Source organism: Scophthalmus maximus, chromosome 1 (genome assembly GCF_022379125.1).
Source record: "Scophthalmus maximus strain ysfricsl-2021 chromosome 1, ASM2237912v1, whole genome shotgun sequence".
NCBI classification, from domain to species: Eukaryota; Metazoa; Chordata; class Actinopteri; order Pleuronectiformes; family Scophthalmidae; genus Scophthalmus; species Scophthalmus maximus.
Genome location: NC_061515.1, coordinates 743,515 through 768,586, shown reverse-complemented (window position 1 = coordinate 768,586; position 25,072 = coordinate 743,515). Strand labels below are relative to the sequence as shown.

General features: G+C 43.7%; 1 protein-coding gene across 12 annotated transcripts in view; it reads right to left on the bottom strand.

The window, feature by feature from the left end:
* Positions 1 to 2,582: 2,582 nt before the first annotated feature.
* The window catches only part of adgrb1a (adhesion G protein-coupled receptor B1a), a 123,423-nt gene continuing 100,933 nt past the window's right edge, over positions 2,583 to 25,072 (bottom strand). For 4 of the 12 annotated variants that reach the window (XM_047334245.1, XM_035633536.2, XM_035633528.2 and 1 more), the window contains 14 exons: positions 24,009 to 24,112; positions 23,340 to 23,442; positions 23,066 to 23,216; positions 22,890 to 22,959; positions 22,550 to 22,616; positions 21,567 to 21,652; positions 15,467 to 15,565; positions 12,209 to 12,380; positions 10,732 to 10,827; positions 10,557 to 10,638; positions 9,012 to 9,673; positions 7,222 to 7,257; positions 6,890 to 7,048; positions 2,583 to 4,614 (listed from right to left, as the gene is read on the bottom strand). In XM_047334245.1, the coding sequence (XP_047190201.1) occupies positions 4,420 to 4,614; positions 6,890 to 7,048; positions 7,222 to 7,257; positions 9,012 to 9,673; positions 10,557 to 10,638; positions 10,732 to 10,827; positions 12,209 to 12,380; positions 15,467 to 15,565; positions 21,567 to 21,652; positions 22,550 to 22,616; positions 22,890 to 22,959; positions 23,066 to 23,216; positions 23,340 to 23,442; positions 24,009 to 24,112 (2,082 nt within the window). In that variant the 3' untranslated portion in view covers positions 2,583 to 4,419. Of the gene's footprint in view, positions 4,615 to 6,889; positions 7,049 to 7,221; positions 7,258 to 9,011; positions 9,674 to 10,556; positions 10,639 to 10,731; positions 10,828 to 12,208; positions 12,381 to 15,466; positions 15,566 to 19,935; positions 19,996 to 21,566; positions 21,653 to 22,549; positions 22,617 to 22,889; positions 22,960 to 23,065; positions 23,217 to 23,339; positions 23,443 to 24,008; positions 24,113 to 25,072 lie in introns of all 12 variants that reach the window. The other 8 variants (XM_035633545.2, XM_047334248.1, XM_035633554.2 and 5 more) reach the window with 5 other exon arrangements.

Sequence of the window (25,072 nt, the reverse complement as noted above, 5' to 3'; positions counted from 1 at the left end):
TGTGTGTGAGGAAGTTTGTGTGTGTGCGTCAACTCTTAGACTGTCATGAACTGAACAATAGAATAATAAAGGAATTAATAAGTAGCATCTGCGACGTCTTACGTAGGTTTGCTTTCAAACACTGATTTGAAAGCCTATAGATTCACAGTAGGTGGCCTCGGGGTTAAGGGATTGATGAACAAAACTTCAGAGCGCCGGTTTTCATAGATCTTCTAATGTGGGAGGTGAGGTGGACCATTACAGCGATGGGGAGACAAAGTTGGACAGCCGCCGGGTTTTATGATTTTAGAGATGGGAAAGGGAACCAACGGACCTGGGTGCCAACTTGCGTGATTCCAGACGCAAGGGGACATATTCCGTGGACAGCCAGGCCTTAAGAGGCGTCAACAACGGACGCAGACAAATCGTGTGACGTCCGTTAGATGTAATGTGAAACAGGCTAGCAGATAGTCTGGGACCCAGATGAATTCTGGGAGCTCGTTTAACTTTGCTCTGCCAGACTCACGGTCTGGATCTCCTCCATCTGGAAGTGATTTCCCTCCGGCAGAAAACTTCCCGGACCAATCACAACCGATCATCTGATAATGGGCGGGGTTTATACCGTGATGTGGAGAGAAGCGACTTTTGTAAACAACCAAGATGGCTGCCGCTGACAAACAAGCATTTGACTAAAAGTAGCCGATGTTTTCACATTTCCAACTGTCCAACTGCGTCTGTCAGTTAACGCCTCTTGGAAATCTACATGAACTGAGAGGTTCCAGACTGAAATATGTTTGAGTATCAGTCTTACTGCGCCAGGCTTCTGCAGCACCCATCTAACTGTGAGTCCAAACATTGTTGGCTGAATACTGGTAAGAATCTAACGGCACAATCGTCAGTATGTTTTTCATTGTGGATTTTAACAGGCTGTTGAATACCGCAGCCGGAGCACTAGCCGGTCTTCAAACTTTTGGGTTTTGAAGTTTATAGCCAAAGGCAAACGTATGCCAGCATGTGCCTCTGCTGCATCGTACCTCCTCGTCTCGAAGTCCCGTCTAATCAGTTTGCAGCAGGAGTTGCTCATAACTGCCGAACATGGGACTCATAAAATTGGATGCTGCGAAAAACAGATGTCCTCATGAATTAGTGAGGCACCCATGAAAAATTAACAGATGACCTAGGACATAAAGCCAGGGGGCATATGCTCATTTAATTCTTCCTTCAACATGCATAATGACGCCTGCAGTCATTGTTTCTACTCTCGGCCCCTGTCCAGCTGCGGCATGCTGGTTTTTTTGGGACGTGGCAAATTCATAGTGACAGAAAAATGTGTCTGTCAAATGAATAACAACGTCGGCTCTGGAGCAACTGGCTCCATCGGATTTGCTGCTAAATGGAACAGTGGTTTTGAATGCTTAGAAAAATGAATCTGTGTGTGAGTGTGTGTGTGGAACAATTGAATGAGAAACAATAGCAGCAGGAACTGACCACTTTGAGCATCGATCAACATTAGTATATGTACCAAACAGCTTTGAGCGAGCATTCACTTGTGAAACATAAAAATTCATCATTCTTGACGATCTGCCTGTTTTTCACAAACGGGAGATGTGACAGTGATTGACGGGCTGGAGATGTAAAGGCACAATGACTCATCAAAACAACATCGTGCCCCTCACACGATGTTGGGGAGGTGTTGAAAAAAAATACATTGGAGTATGAACCTTGATGCACAATATGTTTTTGTTAGATGATTATTGAAACACGTTGTTCTGGAGAAAAGATGATAGAAACATGAAAGTATAACTATGGATGAATAAACAAATCTCAGCTTTTTCGCACGACACACTTCCTCATCATCTCACCTTGTCACTTTTCATGTCCGACCCTTCGGGGAATCAGCGGCACTGTTGTTTTAGAACGGCGATGCCTGTCATGGCGGCTGCGTCCAACACCACTCATGAACTCCTGACTCATGGTGAAGTCGCCGCATGAGCTGCAGCGACTTCCCCTCGGAGGCTCGTTCTGAGCCGCGGTGACGCGGCGTGAGGAGCGATTGGCCTGTAACCTCGTCATTATCCATCCCTACACATTAACCTCACGTTGTTCATTGGGGCCATTAACGGGCATTAGCCTTTCTACTTGTGTCGCGTCTTGTACAAAAGGCCGGACAGTGGACATTAACAGACTGGCAACCTGAAATTGCATTTCCTGACACTTTGCCTGGGATCTTTCTCCGCTGGTCATCGTGTTTTTCCGATGTGGAAGGAGAAGCAGGATGCTGATGATGGGCAGCTGCTGCGCAGTCTACCAGCCTGAACTTTCACACAGGCTGCTACCGTCCAAATGCCAAATGAGCTCCGAAGGGCCATTAAGTGTGTGTGCCTTCATCAGGGCAGGAACAGACTTTACATTTGACATCTGGCAGATGACAAGCGAGTGCATATATATATACACACAAAAAATCACCACATTTTAAGCCAACAAGCAGAATTTCGGTTGGAGCCTCCAACACATTCATGCCAGTGATCCGTGACAAAAACAGAATTTGATCCATGTTTGCGTTTTCACGTGTTGCTTTATGTGAGAAAACATGAAGGCGACCGTTTTATCGTATAGATATGTTTTTATTAGAAATAAGACACATTCATTTTGTGCTCTGAAAACTGTACATTAACAAAGAGTCGACCCTGGTAAAATAAAAAGGGAAGTGAAGCGAGGTGGGGGGTGTGTGTGTCGGAGGCCAGGGGGTCGGAGGTCAGGGGTTTTTCGACAAACACAGATCTGAGGGAGTGACTGGCGGTGATATCAAAATACACAGTTACATTGCGATACAGAACACTCCTATAGTCCAGTAACCTGAAGGGGGGGGGCAGTATCAGAATAATTATGTTCATATTTATAATAATGATAACAACTATCCCCAAGCACAGTAAGAAAGATATTTATAGGCTAAAATCCATTCTGTAGAACTCTGAAATAATTACAATGCTGTACATCAGGACTCCAAGTGAGCCTTGTGCTTTCTCTGTGTGCAACCGCCATCCTTCACACGAACTCTTGAGTCATCATCATACCATATACATGTATATATATATATACATACATATATATGATCTATAAGTCGTTTACAGACAGGTGATGAATTAAAGGAAAAACCTAGAGAAACAATTTGCCCCGTCCTCGGGACACGAGGGGACAGAAACACCAAATGAGGGAGTATCCTTTGGAAGAACGGTTTTCCATTCCTCCTCTTGAGTTCAGGAGACTTGTAGAATCAGTGCCGGCATGCGCAACACCTTAGTAAGAAACTTTATGTTGGTTCATCCTTTAACTTGTCACCCGTCTGTACCTTGTTTTACTCAACATACACACACACGCGTGCTCAAGTACCTTTTTCCTTTGAAACATCGTCCTGTTTGCATTTACTGTACCGAGCCTGCTTATACATTGAGACGGGACACACAACAGCATGTGTTTGTTGAACGTGGCTCCGTCGGGACGCAGCGATGACGTCCGTGTGGTCGCCTCTGGGGGCGACTGAGGTCGAGGTCGAGGCCGAGGGGCCGATGAGGGCGCAAAGCCCAAAGGTCTCTGGCGTCTCTGAGGCGTCTGTCGACGAGGAGGCGACCTGCCGCTTGGGCTCAAGGTGACGTCTTCGATTTTTAAATTTTTTTTATTCTCCCCTTTGCCAGGCCAACTCTGCCCGCAGGGGTCGGGGGGTAAAGTATTCGATCCAAAGGGATCTGGCTGAGTTTGTTTTGTGGGCCGGGGCCACGTGGACGTTTGTTTGGCAGTCTGCCTCCTCAAACCCTCGTTTCATTTTCCCGTTTGAACTTGATGTCGACGAAGAAAATAAATCCAGAGGCAACTCGAGTCAAGTACAACAGAAGTGTTCATCGGGAGAAAAGAGAGAGCGGACGCAACAATACTCTCAACAGTGGGGGAAATAAGAGGCATAATCATGATTATTACATTGTAACCATTTAATATAGGGGTGATTACCGTCGCTGTGCTGTTTATTACATGATGCAGATGAAGCGGCTGAATCAGCCACTTTGGAAATCTGTCTCCCACGTACTGTAAAGCCAGCATGGCATCCCACACCATGTACAATAAGATGACTAGTATTTTTTTCTGACAAAAAAAAACACAGTCCATACATTAAAAAATGAAAGAACAGAGAAAGACACCGTGTTCCCATTCTCTCTTTAATTGGTTGAATTGATTTTCTGACGTTGCGATGCGTCTCTCTCTCCCTCCTCACCTTCTTGCAGTGGGCTGCGTCCAGGTTGTATAAGCACAGAGCAGGGCAGTGTGTGTGTGTGTGTGTGTGTGTGTGTGTGTGTGTGTGTGTGTGAGTTTGTCTGAGAGCATTTGAAAAGAAAGACAAAAAAAACACCCATACAAGTCGAGAGTGGTCGACTGACGGCCAGTATCTGGTCACACCTCTGTCTGAAGGTCCATGATCTCCTGGCCCACCAGGGGAATGGTGGCGCTGGTCTTCTCCCACTCCACCGTCTGCAGCTCCAGGGGAGAGGCCACCACCGTCTCCAGGTCCTTCCTCACCCAGGATGGGGGCGAGTGGGTCTTCCTGATGCCCTCCCACGCCCTCTTGCTCGGGGTCTGTTGCTTGTCCTGATGGGAAGAGGAGGGGAGAAGGCTCGTTGGTCCCGAGATAAAATCTCATGTGATATATTTCAGCTATTTGGTTGGAACCTAATTTGCCTCACACTGCTTTTAATAAAGAAATAGTTCAACATTGAATATATGTATATATACATATATATATATATATATATGTTCCATTTCTTGTTAAATGATAACATCACTGCCACTCTGTGTGAAAGTAAAAAAGTTTCTACATCAATATAAAATTAAAAAACTTAATTTTCTAAAATATTTTATGGGAAATTATAACGAACACACCTGGCCAATGACTCACTCTCCTGTTTGAACTTTTATGCTAAGCTATGCTAACCAACTCACCGCTCCAACTTACTTAACATACAGTCATGAGAGTTGTCATCTCACTCTTGGAAAGAAAGTGGTTATATATATACATGTATATATATATATATATATATATATATATATATATATATATATATATATATATATATATATATATATATATATATATATATATATATATTAATGTAATGTCAAACTATTTCTTTGTAGCCCTTGGACAAACACATACTATACAAATGCAAAACTTACATGCGAATGCACGAGAAGCTAGCATGCTAATAAGGATTGGAACAAAAACGTGATTGTGGCTGATGAGCACGTTCTCTAAAACACATTGTGTAACCAGAGTGGAGGAGTTGATCTCTGCCTCTTGTATGATCCTTACAAGACTGTAACACATAATTGACTTTGCGTAGCCTTGATACTGTAATGTTGGAAGTGAAGTTGGCCTCGAGCCAGAGACGACCTGACTCCGGAGCGGTGCGGCTAACGGAGATTGAGGGTGATTTTGCAGCAGAAGGAAATGGAAACTGCTGCCTTGGAACGACTGCAGCTACTTAAAGCCATGTTGGCGACTAGTCACTGAAGGAATCATTATTTAACTCGCCAATAGCCATCGCCAGGCAATAAAACACGCTAAATCGATATTGCATATCTCTTGAATCTCGACACAATGCTAGCTGTTGAGTAGCAAATTGGGGAGGAGATAGTCCTGTTCATTCCTGAAAAGACATGTGAGGTGAGTTGCTTCATCTCTACTGCAAACGTCATAGGACGATGTTGAGGACTGTAACATTTATGTTCAGCCATTCACTGTCTAAATGATTTAAGCTAGTAGCCATAACATCACCACACCGTGTAGTTTAATTCATCACTGCGACTTGAGGTTTATCATTAGAAGAAAATGTAAGCGTTGTTTCGTCTGTCTTCTTCGCGATCTGGCAGAGAGGACGAGACATTTCCTAATAGATTGCTTTTGAAAATAACCAATAAACAATCTTGGCCTCAGGACAAGTAGCAGAGCTTGTATTTAGCTGAGGCCTTTGCCGGATTCAGGTTGGTTTGTAGTGTGTCAACTTAGGATGAGTTCAGCACAGAACTGGCACTTTTGACTGCATTTGGACCAAGTGACCATAAAGACCTGAAACAGTCTAGGTTGAGAGTTGTTATTATATATACCGAACCAATACTGGTCCAGACTTGCACCAGAGCAGGTTAGTTCCATCTCTTTTACAAGTTCCCTTCCAGCTGCCGGACCAGTGTCGACTCGGGCGTCACTCAAATCAGTTTTGGCAACAAATTTTTTCTTCTGTTCCTCCCGAATTTGGGGCCTATATAAAAAAGGCTTCAGTACACTCGGCTTTGCCTCCTCGCAAGACAAGTGACAGGGGATTTGGAAGCTACAAGGACAAGAAAGCAATGCTGTGTCTTACTATGCTCATTTGAAAATGGCATCATGAGTTTTGGCCCGTTCGGCATCTTCATGGAAATTAAATAAATACAATGACTTACTTAACATAGCCACCTATTAATGATGAATGAAGCATGACTGGCGTGAATAAGAGCGTAAATGCAGATGTATAATCCATATTCAATGATTGTGTGCATTTTGGGAAATAAATGAAATGCGTAATGTCACAAAATTCAAAAATTCAAAAAATGTTATTATAGGACATTGTTGATCCTATTTGGTAGAGAGGGCAACATTATCATACAAATCTGATTACTATCGTACACGGGCAATGCAGAATTGAAGTGTATATGACCTCCTACAGTTATTCCTCGAGATTCCCCCAAATCTAATTTCTCCTTAGTAAGCAGATCTTCAAAATGGCTGCATTTACTGTATTAACCAACCAACTCCACTCAAGTGTTGTGATTTGTGCTAATGGTAAGTGAAGGGGAAGGGGGCAGAACAGAATAAAGTTAAACTCTTTACACTCATGTTGGTCTTGTCACTGCTGGCAGAGGACACACTCCATCTTTTGGCAGCTTTGGCGTCAACAGGTGGAGACTCTCTATCCTTGTCTGCACTGTGAATCTTCCTGTTCAGGTCCTGAAACATGTCCTGGTGGCGCTTCCGGGTGTGCATTATTCTCTACACAGGAACATTACGCACGTTACGTACAAAGCAAACAGCACAGGCTTCCATCAAATCCTCACTCTTTAATCTCAATACCACTGTCACACCCATAACGTCTGAGCAATTAATCTGGGCAAACATCTCCAAGTCTGAAAACTCAAACTAGGAATCAAAAAGACTAAAATTACCTCAAAGTCAAGCTCTGCATAGCGTGATTTTCGTCTCTGGGGGGAGATGAGACAAGAGAGATTACAGATATATCTGGAGTTCCTTATTTCTTAAGCGGTTCATTGTGTGCGTCTCCACATCAGCCGGTCGGAAAAAAAATTGTTTGTGGGACTCGAGGAGCGGAGTGAGTCACGTAGGGTTGAATCAAGGGTCGCTGCTGGTCATTCTGACCCTCGCTGGCACTAGTTTGCATTTAACAGATTGCGACCGAGCGACCTTTTAAAAGTCCTCCGTCACAGAGTGATGAGAGAAAGCCTGACCTTCAGGCTGCCTGCGAGCTGTGTCAGCTGCTGCCGCCTCACACGGCATTGTGGAACTGTGTTTCTGCCCTGCAGTGAAAAGACACCAGCAGGCAGATGTCCAGGCCGCTGTGCACTGATCACTGTGTCATCTCCACTTGTCACGGCTGCCTGGGATTAGAAGCTGAGGGGGAAACTAACCTTTTTAAAACAAGATGCTGTCCTTACGTGCGGTGCTTCTCATGATGCAGTCTTTGTTAATTTTTAGCATAAGACAGTGACCTCACTGTGCTGCCCTGTGGAGACCTGTCTCACATAACTGAACGATATTCAGTTTATCAACAGATCAGTTGATCTTATCTGCTCAAACCTAACATGTGGCTCTTTACACACCACACAGATCCTCCTAGAGCAAGGTTACTATTGTTTACTGCTGTATATGAATGGCTGCAGTCCATGCAAACTAATAGATGATGAACAAAAAGAAGAAAAAAAAGATTGATGTCCCTGTATTGAGAGAGTGACAATATTGAGGGGATATAATGAGAAGAGAGTGATGTTTACCCACATGATAATACTGTAGATTCTCAAACAAAAGCATGTAAAACACATCGAGGTGGATCATATCTGAAATATATCTCAGATGTAGAATTAATGTCCTTTTCCTTCAGCACGAATTCCATCAGTACAACGACAGAGTCCTGACGTACACACCGCTCTGCTGTCAGAATACCTTTTTTATCCCATTCAGGTCTTTTGTTGTTGTGTTTAAAAAATATATTTTATGAATTCAGCGACTGACAGTGAAACTCAATCATTCCTGCAGATGCTTAAACTTTAAAAGCATTTCGGGAAAGTAAAGGAATCATTGCCTGCGTACCAAGAAGAAGCTTAGCAAATCTAGAAACAAGTGCCAATCAGGAGACGGCACATCCCCTCGCAAAACCAAAAATAATAAAAAAGGGCAATTAAAATTATTTTTTTCATAAATAAGTCAAAAAATGAATATAACTAATTAAAATTCTGCTCAAATTACAAGAGATTGGAATGTAAAAAAAGTTATTTGTGTTAAAAAGTGAAACCAAAATACACATGGAGTGGTCAGTACGGCCTGTTGTTGTACTGATGGGATTGGTGCCGTGGAAAATTACATCATCGTCAAGTTCAAGATCAAGAAAACGGCTAAAATGTTGAATCAACAGCAATACGCTTCAATAGAAAAGTAAAACAGATCAGAGAACAGGGAGATGTCTTACTGAAATATAATAGAACACCTTCATATTACCACACAGACAATTCTAGAGAACACCTTCATAATGCAAGAAATTATAAATGGAAAAAAACCCTGGATTACATTACATCAAGGCTTGTTTTCTAAAAGCAGTTGAAATAAATTACTCAAAAAACATTTGAAAATTCATGGTAAGCAGAAGCAGTACAAGACAAAACTTCACATACACGTCATTTTCCAAATGTGAAGTATGAGGCTGATTGGCCGCGTGGCGTCTTACCTCTAGCGAGCTCATGGACAGTGTGGAGACGGTCTCGCTCTTGGACATCACGCCGGAGTTCCCGGAGTCGCCCCCGTCGCACATGTTGTTGGCCACCTGGGCGTCTCTGGGCATGTTCTGCAGGTTTTGTGCAGGTGAGTCTCTGTCAGAGCACGACACACTGACCTGGTCTGCAGGCAGGGTCTTCAGCCCGAAGCCGGGCACCGGCTCTCCGCCGGCAGAGTTGGCCAGGTGGACGAGCCTGGTCTGAGGCAGCTGCTCCATGCCGATGTTGTACTTGGCCGCATGCTCCTCTTTCCCCTTGGCCGCCTTTAGAGTGCCCGTGTTGTTGGTCGGCATGATGACGTACCCTGGGCCTTTGCCGGCGCCCTCGGAGCTGCTGCCCTCGCCGTTCCCGCGAGGCAGCTCTCCGTCCAGCTGCTTGAAGAGTTCGCCGTCGCAGATGTAGATGGACTTGGCGCCCGGCAGCTCCGTGCTGATGCCTTTCGCGGCGCCTTTCTCCCGGCGCAGCGTCAGAGTGTGACAGTTGTAGTCGGCCACGTTCTGCAGGTGAACCTTGGCCATGCTGGCCGGCATGGTGTTGAAGTTGGAACCCTTCTGGAGGGTGAGGGTCCCGGAGGAGGCCTTCTCCTCCCCCTGGAGGGACGAGCGCTTCATCGTGCCTGGTGGCAACAGAAGAACAGAAGACCCATCTGAGATGAACAGTTGGATTCACCTAATTAGGGGCTCAGAAAGTCCATCTAAGCTCGAAGCCCAAAGTAATAAATGTGTACGTTTCAGAAATTTGTATGATTGTGTTATTGTAAACATAGGTGTCGGTATCGGCTCAGAATTTCACAATCGGTGCATCCCTAGCTGCCATTGGACGAAATAAGGTACAATGGCAGCTACGTAACTGTTGAATTATGGCAGCATGCATATCCCATTCCATGTGTATATGCATGCTGCCAGTGCTCCCTCCGTCTTTTGACATATACAAAGACAAAAACAACATCAACCAAACAATCATCTGTTCTTTCCTGTCTTCTGTCAATTGGGCCTGTCTGCGTCTCAATAGCTTTTCCCTGCTCCAGATGCTTTCCTTGATATCCTGTCTCACGAGATAATCAGATTTCCACTCCCAGCAGATACCAGAGCAGAGCCGGTATCTGATGTGGCACAATCGGGAGGGGACTTAATTATACAGCTGCAGCGTAGGAACGACTCTGACAGCCCTATTTATCTGCATATAACTGCTCAGCACACGTTCGTACCCACTCCCACCAAGCCTGGACTAAACTGTGTTACGCGGCAGTAATGTGCTGTATCTCCTGTCAAAACAACTCCTCGGTGAAAGGAGGCTGCTGTGATGCTGATTGTACAACACAAGTGCAGAACGGAGGGAGGACATGTCTCGCATCTGTTACAGCAACGCTGACGAATTTGTGAAGTGGTGAAAGGGAGTCGCACAAAGAGGCGTCTGCAGCTTCGTGAACGACAAGTCCCCAACGTCGAATAAAGCGCCTCACAGACACAAAAATCAAACTCACTCAACCCGGAGCTTACCTGATCTGCAAGCCATGTCGACGTCTTTCTCGAAGTCAGTCTGAGGGCAGAAAACGGGAAACGTTGGATCAACTGTGCACACCTGGATAATATTATTAATGACAATGACATAATATTAATAATATATTTGTATTGATAAAAGCTGAAATAACACCAAACACATGCATATGCATACCATGAGCTGAGCATGGCCATTCTGGAAAGATCCCCCCGAGTCTCCGTTTGCGTCCTCCTGTCGGTCCACAACACGGCACTTCACCGCCTCCTGGACCTGCAACGAAGCACAAATTAAATTAAGTGATATAAATAGAGATGCTTTTTATCACTTAATACATCGGTTGACAAACACTGAATGAGCTAAAAGCTCGGAGGTTGCAATATCTATTATGCCGCATAACACAGAAGTATTCGGTCGAACAAACACATTTATAGTGTCAGAGACTTACGAGTCGTCAGCGTCTCAGCTACGGATTAGTCCTGCTGAACCACAGGGGTCACCATAGGGTGCATCCCCACCCAGTACATTTTGACATCATGTGCCTCCACAGTCCACAGACAATTCAGACCTCGTCTTTTAAGGGGAAATTTGAGCAAATCCATAAGAAGCAACCTCCAATTTCACTCAGCCTTTTGTTGAAAGTTAGGATATTATAAATAGAATTAAACACTTCTTCAAAGGTGTTTCATAAAAAGATCCTTCCTCCAGCTCAGGGGAATATTTTTCAGGTAGAGTTTTGATGAGTAGAGTTTCATTAAAAGTAACTTAACACAGATACAGAAAAATGGTCTGGAATAACCAGCAGAGTGATGAAGGGGACATGACTCTATTATCTGATGTAGAAATTTACATCACAGCTCCTTTAGACCTCGTCAGTGTGAGTCAAAGAGCCTTACGAGGAGTGGGGCTAAAAGTCCTGATGGCGAAACAAAGGACTTGGGGATCAATAAAATAAAATGAATTTGTCCTTCTATGAGCCTTAATGTTCTAAATGTCCCCACTTGTGATCAAGTGAGATTAATGTCCGAGTAGACTATTGACTAATAGAAAGATGAGGGGTTTACCCAAAAAACCATTAGGATGCACTTTGTAAGGACTAATGACACCCTGGACAAAGGTACATTACAACCATATCGATCAAGGGATCATTTTGGGCTGTTGGTAAAGCCAAACTAAAGGTCTTCCATTTGCCAAAAACCTCAGTAATCATCCTGCAAGGATCGTAGCCTGTCTTCAACAATCAGCTGCCAAGATATCTTGTTCTTGACAAAAGTAATGATTGATCTAATCATGCAATTTTACTCATCCATCAATCCATCCATTTGCTTATCGCCAAGAGGCTTGAGGGTTGCAAGAGAACTAGCTCCAATCCAAACTGACACTGTGTAAAGGGGGGTACACCCTGGGCAGGTTGGCCAGACCCTCACATGGATGACATACAGAGACAGACTACCACCCATGCTCACATTCACACCTTCGGGTAAGTCAGAGTCTCCAATTCAAGCCCCATTCCAAGCCAGAGAGCAAACTCAACACGGAAAGGCCCAAAGTTTCAACTGAATTCCATCATCATACAAAGAATGATGATGTGTAGTCTCAAATAACACAGGAAGAAGTAAACGTATGAGATCAGCGGTGGCACGAGGTACAGTACCTCTCTGCGCAGGATGCAGTGCACCATGACGATGACGAAGCCTTCCAGTGAATCGAAGACGGCAAAGAGGATCTGGAAGAGCGCAGAGCGCCGGTCGGTGATCGCAAGGACCGCCGACATCCAAGTGAGTGCCAGGAGGGGCAAGACCACACAGGAGCTCCACAGTGAGGCCCTGCAGGATGGGAGGGGAACAGCAGTCAATGACAGCACTGGTAAAAAACCTTTGTGAACATTAAGAGATAAAAAACTACAGTGTTCTATGACTATTATGCTAAAACAGCTCACAATTATCCATTAGCTAAGATAATTACATTTTTTACTATGGCAGTCTTCAATACAATTCAGTTCCAGGGGATGAACTGGATTTTTCTTTTGTAATACCAAAAAAAGGTAAACAATATAAAGCTAAACACAATGTCCTACATACCCTTGATAACTGCCAACGCCACTAGCATAGCGTTAGCAGCCTGCAACTCTTTAACCATGCATTTACTGTACATAACATCACGACAAATAATTGTGTTACTCTCACATACAAAAACATACATCCATTATCTGCAGATATTTATATATATGCTTGTAATTCACATATATCACATGCATGTATGTTTTAAGATGGTTCAGTAAAACCATAGAGGATCTAGTGCCACAGGAAAGAGAGGAGGAGCGAGGGTGAGCAGTGGGGAAAAAAACGAGTGTAATGAGGCTGAAACAGAATACAAAGACAAACAGAAGAGGCATAACAGAGGAGGACAGAGGAAGAGAGAGAGAGTCTGAAGAAGTGTCCTCCCCCTGCCCATGTGGTTGGTCCCTCTTCTCTATTCTGTCGGGGCTTTTTCCCCGAATCCTTCTATTTGTTCTAATATGCACACCAGGAATAAACTACTGCCATATCTACTCTCTTTAAGTTTCACCCACATTCTCTCGCTGAACCTGCTCGTCAGGTGTTAACATTTAATTCCAGAGGTGGAAAAAGCACGAGACCGTTGCTCAAGTGAAATTATATGGTAAATGCAACAATGCAAATAATTCGTTATGAACAATTGTGCAATTTCGTTGCAGTTTTGTTCAACAAGTTTAAAAAGCTGCTGAAACTTCCTGGGAGGAGAAGGTTTACAGATCTAAAGCTACTAGAATGTGAAAATGAAAAAAAACAACAAACAAAAATAAAAACAAGTAAATAAATAAATCTGTTTAAATGTGAAACTAAGAGTCTGTCGCTGACCCTACTTAGACTCATTATTACTGTAGATTGTACATTAAACTGACTCCTGAATTTGATTTGTAGAAGAAAAATTTAAAAATTACACAAAAATGAGAATTGGAAAAAACACCTGTCTCTAATATTTCTCTTTTTCAAAAAAGTGTCTGGTTGGTTCTGCTATTGTATCCAAGATTAGAGAATTGAGGTTACCTTAGATTTAAATAATAATTACTGTATATCAGTTATCAACACATTTTTGCTGCGGAAATTACAGTATTTGTTTTATGAAAATATGTTAGCTAACCACTAATATTGTAATAAAATAATTTCTTATCGCTCTAGCTTGTTTTTAATGAATGATTCTGCAAAGTAACATGTAAAACATCAGATAAATTATAAACCACAAAACAAAGTAGCAGCATGAAAAATGCAACACTCCTTATTGACTTTCCACCTCTGGTATTAAATTATATTGGCTAGGATCAAATGCCTACAGTCTATGGGCCATCATTTCCCTTTAGCTCATCTGAATGTGATATGAATCCTTCTGACAGAGGCTTCCCCAGCCTGCCCACAGTGACACTCAGGACCTCTAGTTGTGATACGCAATTGGTCAAAGTAAAAAAATACAGAAAATTGGCCACAACAAATTATCTGAGCTGCATAAAAAAGAGAAATTTCAGTTGATTTTCAGTCCGGACCTTGTTTTTTGATATTCCTCATTTATGACCAAAATTATCTCACAGATTTCATGGAAACGCATCATGTGCTGTTCTCTGGTGCAATCGAGTGGGAACTGGAAACGTGGGTTTAAACCCATAAGTCATCATACACCAAGACCCACCTGTTCTTTGATATGCTGTTGTGGACTATTCATGTTCATGTTTGTAGTATTTCAGTACAAACTGTCAAATTGTTAGCAGTTGTTTGCATTTTTTAATTTTTTTGGGTAACTCCCATGTCTTTCCTCAACATTACAAACTTGTGAAGCGTGTCAACACAAGTCTAAAACAAAAGTGTAACATGCAGAAGGTAATCTGCTGCTGTTGGCCAGGACAAATAGATTACAAAAATCAATACCATACTAATTAGAACTTGTGTCTAGAGGCTTACGTCTGATGATAAAACTGCTGGACCGTGATGGGAGCAGAATAAACATTATTATTTAAAAGGTATGACTACTGTATTGAGACCGACTCATCTTATTGAGGAAGAGATTGGAAGGTTGGCAACAACAAGGAGCTACAGGGCCATGGTGACCAGACGAATCACTGCCATGTAATTATCTAATAGTGTCAAACTTACTTACTTCCCAGTGGGGATGAATGGAACCAGAGGAAATATTGTGAAACAGGTTTGGGACTAAAGGTGGGGGATCGGGAATATCTGCTGCTGTTTTATGTAGGTGACACAGTTTTTGACATGTGTTTCTGTATATGCACATAAGTAGAATTCTACGTTACGTCTGAGTTTTTTCTCTTTCAAACAATAAGTAGCTATCTAGATGTTGCATGTGATGATGTAACACTCACTGCACCAAGTCACAATTAACCTCTGTAGTTAGAATTCTAAAAAAAGGAAGCCCAGTCTGAAAATAATGGAAAGCAACACACACACACACACACACACACACACACACACACACACACACTGAGGGAGTAAAATGCTTGATGTTCTCTCTACACACTGTACATAGCCGAGGCCTACTCAACATCTGTTCCACTCAGCCCTGTCACTCAAATGATCTCTTCAGAGACATACTGTACACACACACACACACACACAGTCATCAATCACATATGCATTATTAATTACATACATACAGTTGACACAGTTTGCTTTTGAGGAGCAGCACATATAAGCTTCAGGCATCTCTCCTACTGATGTGAAATACTCCCTGCCAGGGCATCAGGGCAAAGAAAGAGAAAAAAAATGACAAGAGGAATACAGAGACAGAGAACCAATCAAGAGAGGGAGGAGACGGGGAGGCGAACAGCAGAGGGAGAGAACAGAGATAAGAAGAGTTAAGGAAAAAAATAATTAGCGGGACTAACATGGCGTTACTGGTAGCTGTGGTGGAAACGTCAGCCGAAGAGATAACTCCGCACTTGGCACATTTGAGCGTCATATTGTACAGTGGCACTGTCATCTGACTGCAAAGTCAAATTAACACGCTGTAACATACACAAACAGACACAAATGCACCTATACACAGACTCGCAGAGATGCGCTCGCGAGCGCACACGGACAGTCACGCAAAAGAACAAACAGTGAGTCACAGGGATTCTCGCACAATCTCTCTCTCAGGGCTACAAGTCCGTCTCGCAGGTTGTTGTGTGATTTGTTTTGGGGGGGGGGGGGTTTGCCTGTGTGTGATTCGGGGAAATGTGATAAGATACGGCAAAGACGTACAGTTCGGCCCCTGGTGGATACTTCAGTGTCACACGTGTCACTGTGTCATTTCATCCACTCACTCAACCATCTACCTGCTTGTGACACAAACACGTTTCACCCAATCGCCTACAATTTCATCTACGTCATGAGTCTGTTGAGGATTTACGTCTCCGGTTCTAATGATGTGCCAGATGTGCTCATCGCTATCTGTGCTACCTGCTGTAGTGAGCAGAAAAGATTTACACAAACATGCAGAGACACGTGCATTTCTTTTCTAGATTTCCTAGATGTCTAACACCAACTCTTACTCTCACCCGGAGCTTTGACACCAGGTCAAACTTAGTCCTCACAACAATGGTGTTGAACCAAAATGTGTCCTCACAACCACTGCAAATCACACACACACACACACACACACACACCAGCTTCTATCAGTTGTTGTAGTCAGTGTTGACAAAAGGAAGAAAATCCCTTCCTGGGTCGAGATGTGTCATTGACATCGAGACATTCAATGCCGCGGACTCGTTGCCTCAACCAGCCGCTCCCTCTCTCCCGTAGAGCTGCAAAGTCATTGCAGCATCATTTCTTTCTTTTTTTTAGATTAAAACATTTAATCACTGACCTTAAAATTCAGTTGTTCACTTTGCTTACAATGAGTGCGAGAGTAAAGATTACACTCTCATTGTCTTACAACAACCCTGCGGACTACGAACAAATCGGCAACTTACGGCCTCGTGCTTTGTTTTTGCATCTGTGACAGAAGTATTAGTAATTCTCTCCCGCTCAGTGTGGCTCACGTGTTCTTTTCCAATCCGTAACCTCACAACTCCAAGGTGTGACCATCTTGATTCCGTCTTCATCAAAAACTCGATGTTTTCTATCGATTTTCTAGAACCCTGAAGCATTTCCCTTTTTTCAAAATTCCATTATAGCTACAGTACAGTACAAGCAGCATCTCAGTGTGAGGCCACATTGTCGGCCTCTGGCCTGTTATTCACAAACACAACAATAAACAAAATGCTAAATGGACCTAATGGAGATGACTAAAGCTGTTGGGTACATTTGGATTTAGTCCACTGAAGTGTGCGATAATGACTTTCTATATGCATTTCCATCTGCATACATCAAATCAAGAAAAAACAAAATACACTCGTTGTCCCTTCCAACACCAAATCCTCCCAAGACCCTTCCAATCATAACCACACACTGCATCTCCCGACCGCCGTTGCTTGACAAAGACCGACTACAAAGTTCGGGGATATTGACAAGTCATAAACTAATCTTACAATGTGGCCTCCCGCCCAACAACAAATAAAGCTGAAGAGCTGAAGGAATCAATTTTTTTGTAGCCTCTGGACACCTGGATTCAAAAAAAAAATCACATAATGGAAGAAATTCAATTTCGAGTTAAAGGGCAGTACAACTGCTAAATGTACACCGTGGGCAATGATATTAAAAAGCAATCAGCACTTACTGAAATACAACACACATTTCCTCTGACCTGAGGATCGAGAGGCAAAAGGTTGCTTGGTTGCTTGGGCGCGTGGATAGATATGCATAAAGCTGAGTGCATAATAAATATGGACAAACATCAAGCTGATTGGGTGAAGTCGAGACCCTAAGTCAAACACAAACCTCCCTCTTTTCGCTTCACAAGCTGTTTCTAAAGCTTTGCGGCACGTAGAACGACGGGCGAGAGGAAGAACTTGTTGCAGCTACAAGAACCCTTCAGTTGTGGCAAAACCCCCTCATCTAAAAGGCATAATGTCTGATTGACCTACTCTTTCAACCTGTTGTACACAGGCATGATGATTGAAACCATCTAGGTTAAGGAGGAAAACAAAGTCCACTGGTTGGTTGGTCGTCTCTATTTTCTAAAGGAGACTCAGCGACAAGGGGGGAACCGAGCAGCGAGCCCTGTCTCAAGGGGAGAGCTGCCCTGCCAGGTGCAGATGCTCCTGCATTCTAAATTAGGATGTTGCATAAATTAATTAGCTTCATTAAACATGTTTTGCATTTCAAATACAGACAAGAGAGAGCCAATGGATGAAGGGTGGACATGTATACTGTCAAGAGAAAAATAGGTCAATCTTCTTCCATTTTTTTTGTCCACCTCAGAGTCAAAACCAGACACGTCACCACCAAGTTCAGCACAAATCATATCAAACCCATAATGTCAAACCCAGTGAGATCACATTCGGAAAACTAAACAACCAAACAGATTGAGACTGTGGCTCTCGTGAGCAGTATGTGGACGGAACGACAAGATCCAAGGTCACTGTGAGGGTCAGATCTCTAAATGTTACACGATCAGATGTAGAGTTGATAAAAGCATGAATGACTTGGAAAATACAGGCCTAGTTTCAATAATGAACTGGCTTCACTGAGGTGGTATTTACAGTATATTTAAAAGGGTATTACAAGTTCACACATCAGTGGCTCCATAGGGAGATTCACCAAAATCTGATAAAACAAGCTCATGCAATGTCACTTTGAGTCAGTTGTGTTGGAGTTAAAGACACAAAGTCTGCGGCATAAGAAGGAAGAGGCTCACTAGACTTCACAGTAGCCGGCACCTCATCTGTGCTCATGGTTCAGCTGCTCTAGTCTAAATTAGCCACTAACAATTCCCAAATGTCCTTTTATGATTAACTGCTCAGGGTTATGAGAGTGAATGTTTTAATCCTGCTGCAGGAGGAAGCCCACATGTAGGAGGCCTAAGATCCCGCCCCATGCTGGACCCTGCCAACAAGCGCTTATCTGGTATATCCTTGGCAGTTCTGGTCCCAATTTCCTTATTCCAGGTGAGATTACTCTCTCCCATTAGAGTTGAATCATGAATCATGGCCATAGTCCGCCTTGGGGGAACCAAACAGTCGACATTTCCCCAAAAATGTGTCAATTCAAGCAGGAGGCTCACTATCATAGAAAAGCTGAAGAGCTCAGATACAGTATCCGGAAGGAGGCCGGAATCTTATCGGAACGCTTCCTGGAAGCCTCTGCATGGAGGTGGTGCAAGTAAGCCCAACTGGGAGGAGACCCAGGAGGGATGGAGCCAGAATATACTGACTAAATACCTCTGTATCCTCCTGGGACAGGACGCGGTTGATGGGATGAATGAACATTTGGACTATCTTCTACTACAAGCAGGCGGAAAATAGTTGCATGCATGGACATACAGTTCACCTGGAAATGTTTCAGTCACTGGACCCGTCGAACACTGTGGGATTCTCTATATTTCACTCGGCCAGTGGCCAGAGTTGTTGAGCCCACCGGTCATCCTGTTTCCACAGTGACATACTGCGACAACTACATTCACAGTTCAAAAGGTGAGGGCTGAAGTTCGGCGAACAGAGCCGATGATTGAGGGTTTCGCTCACACCAGCGTATATCTTGAATCAAAACGTGTGTGAGAGAAAGAAATACTCTGAGCTCGAGGTCCACTTGGTAATTTCCTGACATAAAGGCCGTCGCAGCAAGAAAAGAGCAAAAACAAATCAGCTGCATCAGAGCCATTCAAACAAGCTCCTCCAGATTTCCTTTTAGACATTTTAAATACTATTTATACTGTGACTTGACTGAATACTTGATGATCTTTATTTACCGACATATGGGCATCTGTTTTGCCCTGTATGCCCAGCTAATCAAACTTTTTCATTCAATATTTAATCAATAGTCAATGGCAATAGTAAAATGATCACATTAAACTCAATTTTCTCTAACTCGATTGTTTAACACGCCCAAAAATCACATTCAGTTAAAAGAAAGGCTAATGAATCCAATCAACAATCTCGACAGTCCTTACTGTAAGAGTACATGAGTACTGACTATCCACCTAACCTCTCACACACACACACACACACTCCCACACCATTCAAGTGATCAGAAAATATATTAATACTATCACGTTATTATTAAAAAAGGAAAGAGTGAAGAAAAGAGGCAGTGAGGTGTTATGTCTATCCAGCTAAGAGGAAGGAGGAAGTTTAAATAGTGAGGTAAATGGGCAGGAAATAATAGTAAGCCAATCAGAGGTGCTCGCTAGAGGATTCAGCAGGTTTGGAGACGGGCAGGTCTGGTAGCCATACATTTCAGAAGAGGGGTGGGATGGGCAGGTATTTTTTTTTACCCAATCACTGATGACATGGGAGGGGGCTTCTGAGACTGATGTGTTCCTGATTGGAGAGCCCTGAGTGAGAGAGAGGGGATTCTGTGCAAACTCAAACATGACATTTCAGACAGCAAAAACAAGTACAGTATAGAAACAGAGAAATCATTGGAGGAAGCAAACTTTTTTTTTTTCAGAGAGAGAGAGAGAGAGAGAGAGAGAGAAAGAAAATAACATTTGAATGTACCAACAATGCCAATGGAGACAAAACAGCCCGCGGGGGTAAAGGGGAGCAGGGTGCAGGCGTGCTCACCATTCCTGAAAGCTAGTCGCTAGGGACACGCCCAAGATCTACTTCGCCCAAAACTAAACTTTTCATAGCATTATTAACTTTTAACATTTTAGAGGAGCACTGGATTTGTTCAGTGGCTTGTCTGCAGCCAAACCAAAAGACAGTAAGTGAAACGTAAACTGGCAGGAAGCCGGTGCAGACGGCCCTGATGATGCCTCATGTTGGCTTGAGGAATACCTCCAAAGTTAAATTGTGCCGACCAGACTTCTGCAGGTCTGTACGCAACCCAGGCTGAATGAGCACGAAGGCTTTCAGACTTTCACAAAAGAATAAACGTGGTCCTAATGATTCACCTTAACTGCATTATCACGATGTCTAAAGAAAGTAATAACGGTATTATCTTTAACATTGTTTGTCTTGTGATTAATCCACGACTAGGATTGTGCAGATGATGACCTCGTTGAGGGTCAGAGTGATCACAGATCAATGTCCCCAATCGTTGTATTAAATCATTATTAATATTCGTAGTAGGAGCATTAAACTAAAATGAGATTTCATTTGGCCCACAATAGTTTCACATCTGCATTTTTAAAATTCAAAACTTTGTGACTCGTCGTTATATTATCTCTCGTCTTGGGTTTTATTTTTGTAGCTGTGGTCATTGAATTGTTTGGTCGTGATAACACCGTTATCTCACAGCCTTTTCACAGAGATTCCACAACCTCAGCAGTAACTTGGTGTTATCGCAACCAACAGATAATATGGATGTTTTTTCCTTAAATTAATCTTTTCTGTGAGGTCCCTTACCCTGCTTCCTTTTACGAGAAACAACCAAAAGAGGAGAGAAACAAAAGAGACATGGATGGATTTACAGAGCTTCACATCGAGAGCAACACCTGCAAACAAAGAGCAGCTGCAGGAAAATGCAACACATTGGAAACTTAAAGAGAAAAGCAATGAGATGAGTCATCATCTTGCTCAGTCTGTGGAGGACCAATAACCAGACAGCCTGCCCCACATATTCCCCCTGCCCTCCATTTATCTCTGATTTCAGCAGCATCGATCATTGTCTGAGCTATATGAGAAAACACATTGTCTTTTTGGTCTTTTATCTTATTTTTGGATTAATTCAGTCACATTTCTCTTATCTTTTTTTCTCTCTTTCTCTCCTCCTCACCCTCCCGGTATTAAAAAGTAAGTGCCATCTTCAGCCAATTTGCCAAAAGTCTAGAATAATGCCCTGGGATAGTTTGAGGTAGAGAGAGAGCCCATATAGCTTTCATGGTCCCGCCCCTGAAGCTGAGTCGTCAGGCTGGTTATAGGTCACAGTGTAAAAATGGATGTGTGGTATAAGGCATACCCCGCCCTCTCCTTTAGTTTCATATCAGTAATGCCGTCTTTGGACACCAGTTTGTTAAAAACGAGAATCCCAATAACCATGTTAACCTGCCGAAGAGAAGAGGCACAGGATTAAAGCAGAGCAAAGACAGTTTCATCACGTCAGGACATGCAGCAATATACGGCTGAGGATGATGGATGATGATGATGATGATGACAGCATGCATGTCATCACACACACGCACACACACACACACACACACCGTACTTACTGTGGGCTCTGCACTGTAAATACTAAAGAATGCATCGTCTTAAATGTTAGTGACAAAATCAATCAGGCGCCCGATGGAGCGTGAGCAGTACAACGTATTTGAAAAGATGGTTTTCTAACATATGAATGAATTTTTCAATATAGACAATATGTTGAAAAAAAAAAGGAACCATACATAAAATATGAGCTGTGCAGAATCAAAGGCGGCGGGTGGGGGCGGGGGCGGGGGCGGGGGCGGGGGCGGGGGCGGGGGGCAAGTCCCTCGGCCGCAGTAATTCCGACAAATTCTTGTTCTTTGAGGTTTTTCGCCTTCTATAAAACATCTCTTGTACTGTACAAGCCGCTCGGATGCTCGTCAGACTGAGACCGGCCTCCGGTACGACTGCCAACTGGAGCAGCGGCTCTTCAATAGAGAAGCAGCTTGTCGGAGAAGAACGTCGGAACCGAGCTGTTGTCTCGTCGGTGGGAAACGCAGCAGTGGGAACGGATTTGATCGGAGGAACAAGACACTGTGTCACGGCGGTGAGCGTTCTGCCAGCGGTCTACGGCAAATGACGCAATTACATTTGACGCGAGAACAACCACTCTTAACTTAATATTCAAAAAAATCTGTGTAAGCAGACACGTGCTTCAAATTGACCGTATTGAAACTGTGACATGAACTAACGCTCATTTGATTCCGTGTCAAAAACAAACCACGGCGAACAGACTCAAGAGGAAAGAGGGGAAAATACCAAGACGACAGCTGCAGCAGGTCCAACAAACGCATAAAGAAGACCTCCTTCCAGAGACAGCCAGCAGCTACAGGAGGAGGAGGAAGAGGAGGAGGAGGAAGAAATGAGCATGATGGAGGAAAGAGGCAGAGAAGAGGGAGGAGGGAGGTACAGAATGAGGCGAGAAGGTAGAGGACGACACGGGGAGGTGGTAAAAGATGAGATGAAACAAAGAAAGAGAAAGGTTAATCATTTCCGCAAACATAAACCCCCACAACCATCCGTAATATCCCTGCATTAATATTTAAAGAGGAGGCGGAGGAGGAGGAATGGAACAGTAACAGAAAAAAATCACGCTTACTAGCTTGGAGTTCCGTATCCCTTCGCCTTGGTGAATCCGACCGAGATCGCCACCACGAGCGCGGGCAGACCTGGGGGGGGGGGGGGGGCATAACCACATGTCAATTAACAAGGGACAGACGATGAGAAACGGGTGTGAAACAACGTGGCGAGCAGCAGCAAGCGGGAAACGCCCACCCCAGCCGAGACACAGGAAGCGCTTGCGTATGATGCGATTCCGGAGGCGGCCCGTCACCGCCATGTACGACTGCCACGCCTCGGTCAGCACCCAGCAGAACGAGGACAGGAAGAAGAAGTGAAGGAAGGCTGCGATCAGCGTGCACAGGACCTGGACAGACGGCAAAGGGACAAGAGAAGGAACGGAAACAGCGTTAATGACCGGAAAGGTATTATACATATATATATATTATATGTAAATATTATATATCTGAGACGCTGACTGAGTTTTCACCTTATTCCGCGTCTGTGTCTGTCCGATGAGAATCAGGGCGTTGGAGGAAATGATGGAGAGGCAGAAGTTGATGAGGATGACTGAGCGCTCGGACCGGATGTACCTGCAGGAGACAGAGAGAGAACTCTTACTGTCTGACTGAGTCACAGCTGCAACAGTTCATCGATAAGTAATCAACTACTACACTATATTGATAATCGATTAATCAGTTCAAGTAGTTTTTATGAAAAAAAGTCTAAATTCTCTGATTTCAGCTTCTTAAATATGAATATTTCTGGTTCCTTGGCTCTTAGGTTTTGGGAAACATGAATGACTCACCACTGTGGTATTCACAATTTCAATAACAACTTCTTCTAAATCTCCCATTGTTCAGAAACCGCAGCAGTAAACAAACTCGTTCCATCTTTGTGACGAGAGAACAGAGAGGGAGTTGTGATTTTTAAGTGTGTTCTCTTCAATTGTCTTCAGATTGAAACTTCTCGTCAGGAGCTGAGTAATGTTGTCTCGTCCCTTTGTGCTCTTCTTCTCATCAGTCAACACTAATGTCTGAGCTTCTTGACACACACACACACACACACACACACACACACACACACACACACACACACACACACACACACACACACACACACACTAATGTTCCCGATGCAGGCGTTGTTGTTATCTCACCTCCAGACGGACACGTAGATGATGATGAGCAGCAACAACGTGAGCGACGACACTCCGCAGCCCACGATCAGCGTCACAGACGGGAGCTGCGTCTTGTCCATGTTCTGAGGGACAGCGGGAGACGAACAGGGTTACATTCTCCAAACGTCACGATCAAGATCCCATCAGATCAGATCACGTGATCATGTCGACCTGAGCGCCAACTAACAGAGCGCAACAGTGACTCCGCCCACTTTTTGAAGGGCTCCGGAGGTGAATTTCTCATTCATTCATTTACTCCATTGACGTTTCATCAAATCCTTAGATAAAGAGTTTTAATCCTGGAACCAAGACAATGAACTGAGATGAATCGTTAGCAGAAAACTGAAGGGAAGTCAGAGGAACAAATGTTAAAAACCACGGCTGCAAAAAACTAAGTCAGAGGGAACTTTGGCAGCGTGAGTGCGACGGACCCACGTGGACACACTTTGACAGGAGCTGTCAGCTGATGAATGCACAAGCAGTGATGGATGGATCTGAGGGCTTCACCTCCTCACTGGGTCATTTCTGACCACATTTGCCTGAACGTCGCTGCAGTGACTCACATGCTCTTCAGGAGAAAGAGCGAAACACTGATGTGTTTGAAGGTGACACAGTTGGACTCTTTTAACCCGCCTGCAATCTCCACTTTTCTGGTTAACGGGCGTGACATTTCCTACACGTTTTGAAATCGCTTGACCAATCACAACTGACTGGGCCAGCTGGGCCAATCAGAGCAGACTGGGGCTTTATCGGGAGGGGGAGGGGCTAAATGAAGTCCAGCGTTTCAGACAGAGGGTGAAAAGAGGCGCTGCAGGGATGAGCAGTATGACAACACTGATGCCTTTCCTGAACAATACAGCATGTAAACCTTTTCAAGTGGGAACATATTAAAAGTATGAACCTGAATATGAGCATCATATGTCTCCTTTAATGTCAGAAATGAGTCTGTTGGCACTGATGTCAACCATTGACAGGAGATTTGATGATGCACCAGGATCCTGAGTTATGTCTGAATTAAGTGTAAACAGCTTTTTATCGTCTTT